Below are 15,629 nucleotides of genomic sequence, written 5' to 3' on the forward strand. Positions count from 1 at the left end.
GTGTGAGATTTTTGAATTGGATAATAATTTTTCTAGGCTTAATTAAATTTTATATTCTTAAAAAAATTTGATATTTTGAATTGAGTTCCTACTAAATGTTTTTGGTTTAATAAGTACTAATAAATTTTATATTTTGAAATTGATGTTTAAGTTTTTTTGTTAATTGTGTAATATGAGAGTTATGTTATCCTATCGTCTTTCTTAGTTGTCTCCACATATTCACTAGTTCAAAAATAACATTTTATGGCGATTTGTTGTGACGGTTGTAATCCATCTGTCATAATAAATTGTAAGAAAAGTTAGGCCTGTTTCCCTTACCAAGGGAGGGGGGATTGGTAATGAATAAAAACACTTTCTTTTTCTATCTTTATGGAAAATTTGAATGATCTTTAATAATATCTTGAAAAGCAAGTAATTAAAGAAAATAATGAAAGTAAAGAGATAAGGATAGAAAACAAACACAACTTTTTATACTAGTTCAGCCTCAAATATAATCTCCTTACTAACTCACAAATCTAATATAGACAACAACCTCGCAAAAAGAAAAACCTTCTTCTCTACAGTACCCCTTTGAGACTCTTCTCAAAGTCACAGGAACCACACGTTCTTCTTCTTGGTTACAGTCACAGGGAAACCACAATCCAAGATTGTAAACAAATTTTTGATCAAGAAAGAAAACACCTTAATTGTGCAGTAGTTTGATCAGCCAATAAAAGTCCAATGATCTCCTTCAAGAATCCTCAAAATCTTCAAATAATTTGTGTCTTGATTCTTGGAGAAACCAGCACACCTGCAATTCTTTTCTTGACTCACTAATATCAAATTTAAAAGTTCAAATGATCAAAAATTCTAGATGCAAAGTGCAGTGCATCAATATATAAATTTTATTATGTCAGGCACGTTTTAATCGATTAGGAAGATAATGTAATCGGTTACATTTTTTACAAAGTTACACCAAAATTACATTAGAACAAATTTAACTGATTAAATATTTAATGTAATTGATTGCACATAACATGTAAGTCAAAACATATGAAAAAATGACCATTATGACAGTTAAGACTTATCATAAAAAAAAATTTCAATGTTTACTAGACTTAACTGATTACATAAACAGTGTAATTGGTTAAGTACTACACTTAGATAATTTTGAAAACTTTTTCTTCACAAAACTCATCACAGCACATTGCAAACAAGTGTTTAGCAAAGGCACGTGTTTTAATCGGTTATAAATATAATGTAATCGGTTAAAACTTGTAGCTTGCCATAGTGTAAGCATTAGCTATCTGATGAACTTAATTGATTACATAGCCACTATAATTGATTACTTCATACAGATAGTGCATTGTGCAAGTGGTTTTAATATATTAAAATATGAGTATGCATACAGTAGTTGTAAACATGCAAATCAACCAATTCAATCAATATTATGTTGCAGTCATCGAAACATATGTATTTTCATCATCAAAAACTAAAACATGTGTTGTCATCATAAAAAACAAAAACATATAAGGAATTGGGTTTAACATTCATATTGCTCCCCCTATCAACAATCTCCCCATTTTTTGATGATGCACAACCATGTTACGTGTAACACAACCATGATGCATAACTAGAAATTGGTTTGCCAGATGCACACAACAAATAAAAAATCAGTATTACCAACAATTTCTCTAATTTCTAATACCACAAATTTCTCCCCTTTTGAGCATTAGCAAAAGAGATAGAAAGAATCGGATTAATATGATTTAAATAATTTCTCCCCCTTTGTATTTGTAGAAATTAATATTAGAGAATTTGATGCTCCCCCTATCAATATGCAGTAGTTAAGAAAAAAATTCAAATACAAAGTTCAGTATAAGAGCAAAAGATAACAGAACATGAACAACAGAATCAATTTCAAGCATGTATTAGATGTAATAGTAGGTATCAGAGTAAAAACAAATAGTATTGAAGCCAATGGATTTGTGTGTTAAAATTTAGAATACACAAAATGATTTACAACGAATATGAAACAATTAGTATTAGAATGCATAAACACATATATCATTAGAATGAATGTTTCAGAATGTATGAAAAGAAAGCTTAAACCACATTCTTCAAGTATTAATCGATTACACTACTTATGTAGTCGATTCAATTTTATAGAGCAACTTATAGTACATATAAGATATATGCAGATTGTAAGCATATTTTGTTCAGTCACAGACCTGCAAATCACATTCTTCTCAACTTTTTTGAGTGTTAGTACAGTGATAGAGTACAATTGTGAAATAATAGAATCATCAATTGAGTATGAGTATGCAACGAAATGTATGACAATGAATAAATTAGTTTTGCACTCATACAAGCAGATATTGCACATTCAAATTTATCCAAACAATATTCAAATTAGAAATAGAATGTAATCCAAAATATCTTCATTTCATCCATAATACCAACATAACAAAACAAAGTACAAATATAGATGGCTTAATAGCCACTTCTTACATTCACTAAAAAAACAACAAAGGAACAACATAACAGAAACAACTAAGACTTTAGACTCCTAATCTCTAGATCATATCTTTAATTAGAATATTTTCATCGCACCCTCTCCATCCTTAATTCTTTCTTCACAATTCTTTCAACCAACTCATCCCTCTCTTTCTTTATTACCACAGTTATGACCCTTCATTCTCTTCCTTTCACTTTTCTCTACTTTACTCAACTTCAAAACCCACCAACTCATTCTTTGGCTCTCCTACCGTAAGCACTGCATGTATACAAACAACACTAAACTTCCTCATCATTAGACTCCCTTAGCTTCCCACTGAAACTTACTCCAAGAACACCCAAAAACCAATTCCCCTTACAAAAGTGTAACTCTCTCATTTCTTCTTTCTTACCCACGTCATCACTGAAACCTTTCACACATTTCCCTTATCTCTCCTCCAACCTTCTATTCTCTATTTCCCCTTCTTTGATTTCACTAAACACTCTAGTAGGAACTCCCTTCTATGCAAGGATCTTTCCCCTCGTCTCTAGTTTCATCTCAACGGGTTATAGGTGGCAACACCCATCCTAACCAAAACTAAAATATAGCTACCTTCATTCACGTTCCCTCATCATTCTCTCATGCTCACAAGACCTTCATCCTTCACTGCCTTCATTTTATTCCCTTCCCTTTTCATTAATCTCAATTTATTCCAACCATCACAGTCATGTTCAATAACCTTACTTTCCCTTTCTTTTTACTACACCTAGACTCTATACTTTTCTATGTGATAACGGTTCAAAAACCGTTATTTTTATACTTAATTTTGATATCATGTACCCTTGTTGACTTAGAAACTTCCTTTGACTCATGATTTTGCTTTAGTTTTGTGAATAAGAGAGTTGAGGATATGCTTTAAGATTTTATCATTAAATTCCCTTGATTTTTGTAGGTTTTTGGAATGATTTGAAAGACAGGTTGAAGTATCTAGGAGTTGCAGTGCAGAAAAGTCAACCAGAATGCAGAAAAGTCAACCAGTCAACCAGAATGTTGAAAAGTTGACCAGAGTGCAAAAAAAGTAGCGTTGAGTGGTGAACTGGGCGCTGAGCGCCAGTTTCGGGACCAATTTTTCACTGTTTTGTCGTCTGGGCACCGTTGGGGGGTGGACTTGAGTGCCACACTTACCGCTGAGCGGTGAACTCACCGTTTAGCGGTGTACTATTGGTCCTGGGCCAGTTTTTTTGTTATTTTACAATCTGTTTTGGGCTTGGACCCGTTTTCTATTTTTTTTATGCCCTATTTAAAGACCAGAACATCTTAGAGAATGTATCTTTTGATGGCTTAAACATAGAAACACACTTTTCACTCCTTTAGGGGCAGATTTGGGGAATTGACAACTCTCATTTTCTCTTTCTAAGGTTTCTATGTCTTCCATTTCATTGTACACCTAGTTTGTCCATGACGATGGAGGACTAATCTTATATGTTATTGGGGAATGATGTAACCTATAAACTCTCTTGTATTTGAATTGTTCTTGAATATATATGCTTTCATTCATTATTTGTTAGGGTTTTTCCTCTGTACTCTATGAATGATTTGTTCAACTCATTCAAATGCATGATCATTGATTTTGTCGATATGGAGACATACGGGGAAATCTAGAACTGGGGAATTTCTCTTGATGATGAATATTACCTAGAGATAGGAATAGAAAAATCAATTGCCTTAAGCTTCTGTGTGTATCGCATGAGTAATTACTAGGGAGACTAGAGATACTAAACTAGTAATTGTGATTAGGCTCTTTTCACCGAGAGATCGAGTTTAAAATAAAATAGATAGTGGCATTAACATTAATGAAGAAGATGAATTCGTTTATGCATGAGAGTAATTAGGTGAAATCTAAACCCTAACAACATATTCATCTCATATTATCAACATCATCCATCCACTTTTGTGTTTAACCTCAATTGATCACATTGCATTCATGTTTATTTTTCCACACTTTGCATTCAAAAACCCCAAAATATTTTTCTTATAGTCTTGATTGGTTAAGCAAAAGCACAACTGTTTAGTGTCGTGAGTCTCTTAGGAAAACGATACTCTGACTTACCGTTTTATTATTACTTGATACGATCTGATACACTTGCCAAGGTGTTAACACTATGCACCACCCTCTCCAATACACAACTACACACCTCTTCACCTTTGCTACACCCCACAACACTTCACTCCACTCACCACACATCTTCTCTCAAATCACCCTCAAACTACATCCTTCTCGAACTCACCCTTCAACCATATTATGTGTCTCCCACACCTTCTCGAGGAAGCCCAGAAGTCCCCCTTATCTTCTCTTATTTAGTAAACCCTCACTTACACTACATTACCCATTTTACTACACTTCCCATATCACACAACCCTAAACCTATTACTCCCTTCCTTCCTATGCATAATGCATCACAGTCCAAAGCAAAGTCACATAACACATACACTTTCCTCCATCTCTATCTTATTTTACCTACTTTTTATACCCTTACGTGATCAGTACGTCACTCTCCTCCCTCCTTTCCCTTTTCTTCACCCAAAGGTCAACCCATACTTCTCATTCTCTTAGCCAGATAACCCACAAAGAATACACTACCCTTACCGTGGTCAACCAGTGTCCAAACCTTAGAAACCCAGCCCTAAACCATGTTGTAAAATATATCACAGGACATCAACACTAAGACAGTGCATGCAGACATATTATATTATTATCCTCTTGCAGGTATGCTATTAACAATATGATAGTTTTAGGTAGAAAAATTCTGAGGGCAGACCAAATTAGGTTGGTTTTAAAAATAGTAGGACTTAATTAGCTCATAAAAACTTATGAGACCCACAAAAATATCACCAAAGAGAGCTAGCCTAATAAACTCGGGCTTCTTGCAGTTCATGGGCTCATTATAGAACTTAAAAAGACTAAAAGTGCAGAAACACAAAGCTAAAATGAAATAAAATTCTTTGAAAACAAGATCCAGAGAACTTATATACTTTTATCAATTTTTCATAATTGTTTAATAAAACAGAGAGCTAAATAAAAATTGTGTCCTATGTAACAAGGACCAAAATTGAATTGGGACTTGGTCTTTACTACCTTTCGGTCAAAATTAATCTATTAATAAAAAAGTTGAGTTTTCTAAGACACTAATCAATTAAAGTTGAGTTTTCTAAGACATTAATCAATTAAATTCTCAATCTATTAATCAAGAAAAAAGCATCAGTTTTGTGCAAAAAGAACATGATTGTTATACCTAACTAAGTACCTTCTCTTCAAGTCTGAGGTTTCAGTATAAATCCTGCAAATTCAGAGGAAGAAAAATAGGAAACTGATGTGAAGTTACATCATATAGAAGAAACAAACATTATATTATGTAATCAAAAACAAAATAAATCACATCACACCACAATTCAGAGTAACCAGATTCCTAGAATCAAATCCATTAATTTCAATAAAAAATGTCAACGAACTTTAGAGTTCTAAGAGTAAATGCATTCTTCAATACAAAGAAAGCAGTAGCAAAACAAACTAACACATTATTTAGCTGACTATCGGAATCTCATTTTAAGAATACAAAATACTCAATTAATCAAAAAGTAAGAAATGTCATGCACAATTATAAAATAATAAATTCCTTATCTCCTACTTCCTTAATTAGTAGAGAAATCAAATTTTGTGCTATCCCTTTTGAGCTCAATGAACAGTACAGTAAAATTTGCCCAAAGTAATGGGCCCACCCAGAAGATCCAGTGGTTCTGCCACCTCCAGCCTATCATTGCAGAATGATATCACAAGAAACTAGTCTTACAATATAAGACTTGCCTGAATTAGCAGAGGAGCTTCTAATGTGCAATTGTTGTTATTGTTCACTATGGAGATAACACTTTTCACAATATTTCTACAGCAGAATATAGTTGAGGCCTTAGGTTCTTAAGTTCCTAAAATGATCACATATGAAGATTATATCAGTATTTATGCATGTTAAAACAATAACCACAACAACTATAGAGAAACTAATCAAGCATTCCACTAGAAGAACACATTCATGAAGTAAATAGAAGCTTGGAACATGCTCAATAACATCAAAATTTATGTTGAAGATTTGAAGACTTGAAATGAAACTAAAATTGATAAGTTAATTTGAAATGAAACTAAAATTGATAGTCAAAATAGAAATTATATATACTGATAGAGAAAATAGATTGATAAATTAGATAATTATTATTGGATTAAATGTTTACTAGATGAAAAACATGTTAAAAACTTGAAACATAACCACCCCACTGAGTGTTGGGTTATTGAGCTCCCTTCCTATGTGGAGAATAGGCCCAAATATTGTGGTCCATTATGTCTCATTAGGTCAAAATGAGATGGGTCAGATTAGTAGAGCACAAGAGAGTCATTTGAAGAGAGGCAAAAGCCAAGTGAGAGAAAAAGAAAGAGAGAAAGTCATTCCCGCATAACCCTAAACCTGCACTGGTGTTTTTGATGCTGTGAAGTCGTTAACCGTTGGATCGAGCTGATTTATGAACAGTAGGTTCCAGACATATGGTTCTTCATTCTGACCGTTCGGATCGTCAATCAGAGGTCTAGGTTGGGAGAAATCGGTCCCGCACCAGCAGCCCTGTTTTGGAGGATTTTCATCTTCTTTGTTCTCATTTGTAAGCATTTGTGCTTAGTTAATTTGCCTTATTGAAAATACCATTTGGTATTACTATTGGAGTCTCTATTGTACCCTATTATTGATCATAGTGGATTTTTCTTTGGTCTGGACGACTCGTGGTTTTTACCCTTGTATTGAGGGGTTTTCCACACTAAAAATGGTTGGTGTCTCTTTGTGCTTTGGATTCTATTTTTATTCTATTTGTTTGGTGCTCCTCGCAGATTCTCGCAAGAAGGGGGATTGAATTTTCGCTGCATTATTACTCCTTGATAAGTTGTTATTTGTTTTGGCCCTTTCCCCCATCACTCAGAACTATACAAGAAAACGAAACTCTAAGTAATCGTGTAACTAGAAGTCTATCTAAATGGAACTATGTATATACGATTTCAGCTGCTAGTCTAAAGAAATAAAACAATAAGACCTTCACAAATTGGTACTAATTATTGATTTTTTTTTTCTGCTGCTAAAGAAAGTCTTCTACTTCCAAAAATGCTTAGTTTATTGATCCTTTTCTTATTCCAATCATTGCCCATTCAATAAATTTGTTAATAATTGATTTATTTACCTTATCCTGATTTATTTACCTTATCCAGGTCATTCTATTTATACGTATTCTATATTACTTCATGTTTCAAACTTCTTTCTAAACCATTTTTTTTATACAAGAACCTTTGTACCAGCTTCTATTATTTTTCAATTCACTTCAACTTAATTTACCACTTAACATACCTAAGAAAACATTAAAAATATCTTTAAGTGAAGCAAATAAAGGATACCTATATAATTCAATACTACAGAATGAATGCAAATAATCTTTATTAGTTACCATTCCAAAACCTCAATTGATCCAACATACCTATTTATGTAGACCAATATTCAGACCATCAGAAAAAGAATCATGCCTAATGAGCCCCAATATTCAAACCAAACAAAATGATATTAATTCAAACATATTACCTATTTATTCTAATTTATAACACTATATATTATATATACTATTTCCAATGTTTCCAGACTTAATATATCATGCAGTATACTACCCCTAAAAGTTCTTCCAATTTGATAATCTATAAAAGATTCCAATCAACCCGGCTCATGCGAACATTTCTCATCTAATATAATTCTCTTTAAATAAATTTATAGCCTAATAGAATAGCTTCCTCTATTTTCTTTTACAAAGAGAAAATATGATGAGAACAAAAGCCCAAGTCCAAGTCACTATGCCAAGCAAATTGTCAACCGTATTAAACATCAAAACCTATGGATGGAGTTTCAAACTCTAAAAAGGATAATATCTCGGATGGAGTGATTAATCCAAACACCTAGACAACCTGCTTCTTATATTGCAGAACTTGCACACTATCTATTTTAACTGGTGAACCAATTAGCTTTTTTAACCAAATTAAATTTCAATAAAATGAAAACCTCATTTTAGTCATTGACATTTACTAGGGAAACATGAATGAAAATAACATTTAACTAAGTCAATAAACACTACTACTATAGTGAACAGTAACGTCGACGTCCAAGTCCAGAGCTGTACCAAATCTCCACCCTGTTGAATGGACCAAGGAGTCCTTCCTCAACACTTTCGCCTCCTCACGCCAACGTCGATGAACCACGAAGCCTTCACGGACCACCAAACCCTAGTCCCACCACGATTCAACTCTAATGGAGCCTCCTTCCAACAACGTCGTCTCTAAACCACAAAGAATTCCAGCCATGGGTCAGATTGGGGCAAAACAAAATTTAAGAAAGGGATTCGTGCAAGGAATTGATAGAAAATGAGAACGCAAATACCCACTTCTTCCTCACAAAGCTCACTGCGAAGCACTCCTCCAACGGTTTGCTGGCAAAGATTGATGCAAAAACCACGTTTTTCAAGCAAGTGTTTCGTGCAATGGAGAAGAGTTTAGGGTTTTCGTTTTCACCTTGAGAAAGGGACGCACATTAGGTTTGGTGTTTACTGATGTTGCAAAGAGTGAATATCTGATTTGTGTAAAAATTAATCAAAGACATTACCGAAGACTCTTTGACCGTCGATATTCTAATTCACTAACTCATTATCAAAGGCTCTTAGGCCCTCGATAAATCGCTGCCAGTAATAAGCGCGTTGTTGGAAGTGATCTTAAACTGACATAACCTTAATCTTTTTAATCTTGTTGTACTAGTTAAGTTTATTTTATCTATGAATAAGGTAGTTAGGCTTTTAGGTCACGTGTTAAGTGAGGTCATACCATTGAATAGAGGATACCATAAAACAAATAACGACATGATAATGAAACATACTCAAATTAGACAAATAACGATCTATCATGAAACAAATAAAAAAACAAAAACACTTGTAGAAGGATTGAAAAATATTTCAACCAAAATTAAGAAAAAGAAAATACTAAGGGATAAACGTCGATTTTGAATTTTGTTTAACATTAAAATTTATATAAACCAAATCTAATTAATTGGATTTTATTTAAACTCAAAAAACATAAAGATTTAAATTAAAAATGAATCCACTAAAACTAATTTAAATAATTTGGCACTGTAAAGTATCTAATGGGTAATTTCAAGTGCTCTTAATTATATTATATGTCATTAAGTAGTCGATTATATATAGTTTTAATCAGAACACGGTAATAATATCTTTATTCTTTTATATTTTTTTATATTTTTTTTTGATGGAAGTTTTTGTTCTCTTGACTTACTTTGTAGCTGTCTAGTTTCTCATTGTATTTTTGTTTGAAAAGTAATTTTTTTATATTTATATTTTTTATATTTATTTAACATTATTTTGTATATTTTTTATTTTTTTTATTGAAAAAATAAAAAAATTTAGATTTTTATTATTATTTTATTTTTATATTGTATTAAGTGAATGTAAAAATATACTATGATACCATTTTTTATTTTTGTTTTAAAAAATGATATTTTGGAATACATAATTTTTTTTACATTCGTTTAATATTACTTTATTTTTATTTTATTTTTTTTTAAGTGTCAATGTTAATGTGTGTTAGGGTAGCTTCATCTTTTGTTTTATCCATATGGAATAGGTTAATTAATAGGAAAAACTTCTTTTAATAATATTTTTTTAACAATTTTTTGACAACGTATACATGGTAACTTGTGATTGATCCGTTTTAAATATTTTTTAAACATAAATTCAAATAAACCAATAAAATGATGTAAAAAAGTGTTGTCAAAATATTATTGTCCTAATTAATAATAGGAGATATGTAGCATAGCGCGAGTGTTTGTGAAGAAAGAATTTCCATGGTGCCGGTTCGTTAGTACCAACCATAGTTGTCGGTCTGATGAATAATCTAATCATTAAATTTCAAGTGTCTCCCCCAATCATCCTTGATGGACATTGCAAAGTTCTCCTCACCACCCTTTCACACTGTTCTTGGACTCAACCTTCCCTTTAGCCTCTTCTTCTTAATCCTTTGCTTCTGTACTCATCACAAATTACGTACCTTCTCTCTCTTTCTTCCCTCCTATTAATATCACTTCAGTTTCATGATATACCAGTATCACCCACTTCCTATCTGTTCCTAGCTTTCATGGGATGCGTTTGTGGCAGGTTTTCTCCCCCTTCCGAGGCTCAGCGCCGGAATCACCAAGTTAAGAGAGTTTTGAGCCGCAAGGGTTCCAGGCCACGCTCCTCTAATGTGGGAGAGAGGGTGAAAAGGGATACCCAGAGACAGAGAGTGCGTGTGAGTGTGAATAAGGATTCAGCTGGAGATGCTGTACGAGGAGAAAAGGAAAAACCAGTTCCTAAAGAAGAGAAGAACAAGGTACGAGAAGATGCTGCTAAAGAAAGTAAGAGTAGTAAAGATTTGGATTCTAATGAGTCCAAGAACGAATTTGTGGATGGGTGGCCAAAGTGGTTACTGGATAACATCCCCACCAATGTTCTTGCTAAGCTTGTTCCCAAGAGCGCTGATTCTTATGAAAAACTTGCCAAGGTAATCCAATTCTTTTGATTATGATATCACATTGAAATTTCATCAACCTCGTTTGTTTAACTTACATATTTGCACAATTCATATATATGGCATGCATGCATTAAGGCAAGCATATTCATCCACTGTTATTATTACATAATTTGTTTGTGTAGTTCCATGAAACTGAAATGGATTTCCGTTTTGTGATGCAGATAGGACGTGGAACGTATAGCAATGTGTACAAAGCAAGAGAGAAGGGCACTGGAAAGATTGTTGCTTTGAAGAAGGTACGGTTTGACACATCGGATTCTGAAAGCATAAAGTTTATGGCAAGAGAGATCATGATGCTGCAGATGCTTGATCATCCCAATGTCATCAAGCTTAAAGGACTAGCTACATCGAGAATGCAGTATAGTCTTTATCTGGTTTTTGACTTCATGCAGTCTGATCTCACTCGAATTATCTCCCGACCCGGCCAGACACTCACCGAACCGCAGGTTCGCTTTAGTGTGCCTCATTTTCCGACAGTTAAAAGCTATTAATTTGATATGATAAAAATACTGCAGTATTATAAACTTCATCTGAGCTTTTTTTAGGAGTTTGTAATGCCAATAATTTGATGGTCAATATTTTTTATTAATTTATTTTGTCCAGATCAAGTGCTATATGCAGCAGCTACTTAGTGGTCTCCAGCACTGTCACGAGAGGGGAATTATGCACCGAGATATTAAGGCTTCTAACTTGTTAATAGACAGAAAAGGGGTTCTGAAAATAGCGGATTTTGGGCTTGCAACTTCCATTGAATCTGGAAAACCTCTAACAAATAGAGTGGTAACACTTTGGTATAGAGCTCCAGAACTTCTTTTGGGTTCAACCGATTATGGATATAGCATTGATCTCTGGAGTGCTGGCTGCCTCTTGGCTGAGATGTTTCTTGGAAGACCAATTATGCCTGGCAGGACAGAGGTATTATTACCATATCAATGAAACTTTTAGATTCCAAAGTCAACCATCAATATCCATTTCATGCATGTTCAGATGTTTACAAGAGTTTCAAAAGCCTTTTATAAATAAATAAATATATCCAATCCTATGATATAACCTTACTTTATGCATGTTATCGTACGTGGGAATATGACCAATTTATTTTATTATCACCAATCACCAAGAAAATCCGGCAAAAGGTCATTTCGGTAACGAAAAATACTTCGTTAATTGAGAGAAACAGAACATATATTGGAAGATCTCTTTATGCCACCTCAATGTTTCGAATCTTGAAAATATGCCTAGTGTACGGAAAAACCAATTGTCCTCTTCTTGTTTGAATTTTTTCCTGAAAGGATCTTTTGTGTGAGTTTTATGAAGGCCCAAAAAGGTTGGTGGAAACAAAAAGGAAATAACAATACAGAAAACATCATAGTTTTAAGGAAATAAATACCTTGCCGTCCAATTCTTGAATTTGGAGATTATCTTTTTATTTTGCGATTGAATATGCTTACTTTTACGTACGACTCCGAAAGAGAAGGTTACAAATTACAATTTCCATTGTCTGGTCATGTCTCATGCATGTTAGAGGAATCCTTGGTTTTGTTCTTTTGTCCTTAATTTTATCTCCTTCCTCTTAATTTTATTCTCGATGGTTGTTTATGTGATGGACTTATATATGATTGTTTATGTCTTCTTTAAATCTCATATGTTTTTATTTGTTGGTATCTAAATTAGCTAATTAAATAAAATATACTTTTAAAATTAGCCAAATTAATTAACAAGTGTATAATAGTATAAAAGGACATGTTGAATTAATTGTACTTCATTGTAACTTTAAATTTGATAACTGCGTATATTTTCAAATAATTTTTTCTGTGTTTTAATGTTTTGAAACCCTTCTTTTACACCAGTGGAATTTTAATTTAATTAAATGGGGGGAAAGGATGAATTATGTTTAGGTTAGTAATGAAGTAAATTGCAAGTGAAACTTTCACATCTAGGATTTATCTTTATTTATAAAATTGTACAAAAAAGCTTGTCGAACTTATTTTTTTACATTAATCATGTAGTGGGAATTTATTTTGCATCTTAGATTGCTTAATTTATTTCAAGTAAAAAACAATTTATTAGTGAAATTCTATATTGCCTAAATTTAAAGATAAAAATAATTAATTATATTGACTAATTAAAAGACCATTTTATAAGCTAAAAGTATTAATATGTAAAACAATTTTGATTATTAATAAAAACATTATAATTGATTTATAAATTAAAATTTAAATTAGTTTCTAATATTAACTATCACGTTTTTATTTTTAAATTACAAACTAATTTATTTTAATTTATAAAATGATTTCTAATTTAGTTAATATAATCATCAATTATTTTTTATATCTAAATTTAGTTGTTATTTAACATTTTTTTATTGTTGTAATGATAGTATTTACATTTTAAAGTTATAAACAACTGATGCTGTTATTGAGTGATGCTAGCTGTAGCTAATAGCATGAAAAAAAATGCTGATTTTTATAAAAAAAATATATTTTAACACAAATATTTTATATTTATTTGATTTTATTTTTTTTTAAAATATAAAAATTTATTGATTTATGATTATTTTATCTTTGTATTAGGAGTTAAATAAATATAAAAATGTATAATCCTATATTTATTATAATAATTTAATTTGTATATAACATAGGTTGAACAGATTCAGATGATCTTCAAACTTTGTGGTTCTCCTTCAGAGGATTACTTCAAAAAACTGAAGCTAACAACAAGCTTCCGGCCTCCACAGCATTACAAACCTACCTACCAAGACAACTTCAACAAGTTTCCTTCTTCTTTCCATTCCCTCTTGGCCACACTTCTTGATCTCAACCCCACAAATCGTGGAACTGCTGCCTCTGCCCTTCAAACTGAAGTATGTTTTTCTGCTATTCACATTTTATTTTTTTTTACTGTTGAAAATCTCGTATCGACTAGAAATAAGACCATTTAAATGTATATAACTGGGTGCAAATCTTATTCTATAAATCAGTTTTATAGAGTTGAATTAGACTTACTTTTTTATTTTTATCAATAAATATCAACTGTAGATTTTGTTATTGATACAAATTAAACTCCCTCTTTTTTTTCATTTTCTCTTTTATAAACTCTTCAAACCAGTATTATATTTTTTAAATTCAATCCAAAATGTTTAAAATCTAAATATCAGTTTCTAAGTCTCACATTGAATAAAAATAAAAAAGTAAAATATTATATAATTGGACTCATATATTATTTATATTTGTGTAACCTAACTTCTTCCTTAATAGACCCAACATAGATCTCTTCCCTCCAACTTTTTATCACTAAACTTCCAAGTGTTTGAAGCAAAAAAGTTTAAAGCTCCAACCTTCACATATTTTTCCAACAAATTTTATTAAGCTTTTTGTGCACTAACTATGTTTCTTGCTGTCAATTTTTCACTGCTTCCAGTTCTTCCGATGTAGTCCATTAGCATGTGACCCTTCAGCTTTACCAGTAATCATCAAAGACGAGGATGAACGCTTACAAACTAAGAGAAGCAAAAGGTATAATGCAGAAATGTACACCATATTTTTGCTTTATGAGCTTTGAACAGGATATGAACTAAATTATTCGTTAAGCAACAGAGTAAATCATTTGCTTTCATATTGAGGTGTTTATTGCTTATCATGATCTAGGCACAGGGTTTCTAAAAAAGGCCAACCATCTCAAACAAGTAAAAGTGAAGCTGAATCACGAAAAACCCAAAGTCCAGAACAACCTCGTCAAGATACACAATCAACAAAAGAGGTTAGTATGTTCACTTTGTCTACTTCATCATTTTTATCATAAAGGTAATGAATTATGCACACCCTTCTGTGATTGACAGAAGAATGTGGAACAGCAGAAGCAGAGTCAAGAAACTGGGAGTGGTAGCAGCACATCATCTGGGTCAAGACTATTCACGAATGAAGGGAGCACAAACACATCTTTATCACCAACTTTTCTCTCTAGTGGCAGTGTGAGAAAATCTCCCAAAACAGAAGGTAGCCCAAATGCTCTTAAGAACATAAACCACTATAATGCACTCTTACAGGCTTCTATGATTGATATCATCAACCGAAATGAAGACAGCGAAGTTCCTCAGCTTCCAAAATCCTTCTCTCACTTGGATTATCGACTTGGTCCAGACAAGCTATCAAACCTCTATACTTTATCTAATAAATATGTTTAATTTTGATCCATTCTAAAAATGATTTAATTTTTTATTATCATTTAATTATGTTGATCACCTCAGTAAAAGAGTTTGACTATGATTGCTCAGACACTTTTTAACGATGAGACTGGAGATGATTAAATGTTTATGTGACAAAAAATTATAACTTAGGGATCAAAATTAAACCCTGAATAAGAAGTTTGGATCGGGGAATTTGATTATCTGCCTATTGTTATTCAATTTTAATTTTCTATTCTAGTATTTATTATATTTATTTGGTTCACTTTCTTGTT

The 15,629-nt window shown here is 32.2% G+C and overlaps 1 protein-coding gene across 1 annotated transcript; it reads left to right on the plus strand.

Annotated features, from left to right (window-relative positions):
* The first annotated feature begins 10,446 nt into the window (after positions 1-10,446).
* LOC106752699 (probable serine/threonine-protein kinase At1g54610) lies at positions 10,447-15,354 on the plus strand. The gene is made up of 7 exons (XM_014634433.2): positions 10,447-11,144; positions 11,336-11,620; positions 11,778-12,089; positions 13,813-14,034; positions 14,592-14,686; positions 14,819-14,930; positions 15,010-15,354. The coding sequence occupies exons 1-7, from the start codon at positions 10,740-10,742 to the stop codon at positions 15,352-15,354; spliced, it is 1,776 nt and encodes a 591-aa protein (XP_014489919.2). The 5' UTR covers positions 10,447-10,739.
* Positions 15,355-15,629: the final 275 nt, after the last annotated feature.

Source organism: Vigna radiata, unplaced genomic scaffold (genome assembly GCF_000741045.1).
Source record: "Vigna radiata var. radiata cultivar VC1973A unplaced genomic scaffold, Vradiata_ver6 scaffold_43, whole genome shotgun sequence".
NCBI lineage: Eukaryota > Viridiplantae > Streptophyta > Magnoliopsida > Fabales > Fabaceae > Vigna > Vigna radiata.

Coding starts and splice junctions, on each gene's coding strand:
- LOC106752699 (XM_014634433.2), top strand. CDS start 10,740: ATGGGATGCGTTTGTGGCAGGTTTTCTCCCCCTTCCGAGGCTCAGCGC. Junction 11,621..11,777: donor AGACACTCACCGAACCGCAG/GTTCGCTTTAGT, acceptor TATTTTGTCCAG/ATCAAGTGCTATATGCAGCA. Junction 14,687..14,818: donor CAAACTAAGAGAAGCAAAAG/GTATAATGCAGA, acceptor ATCATGATCTAG/GCACAGGGTTTCTAAAAAAG.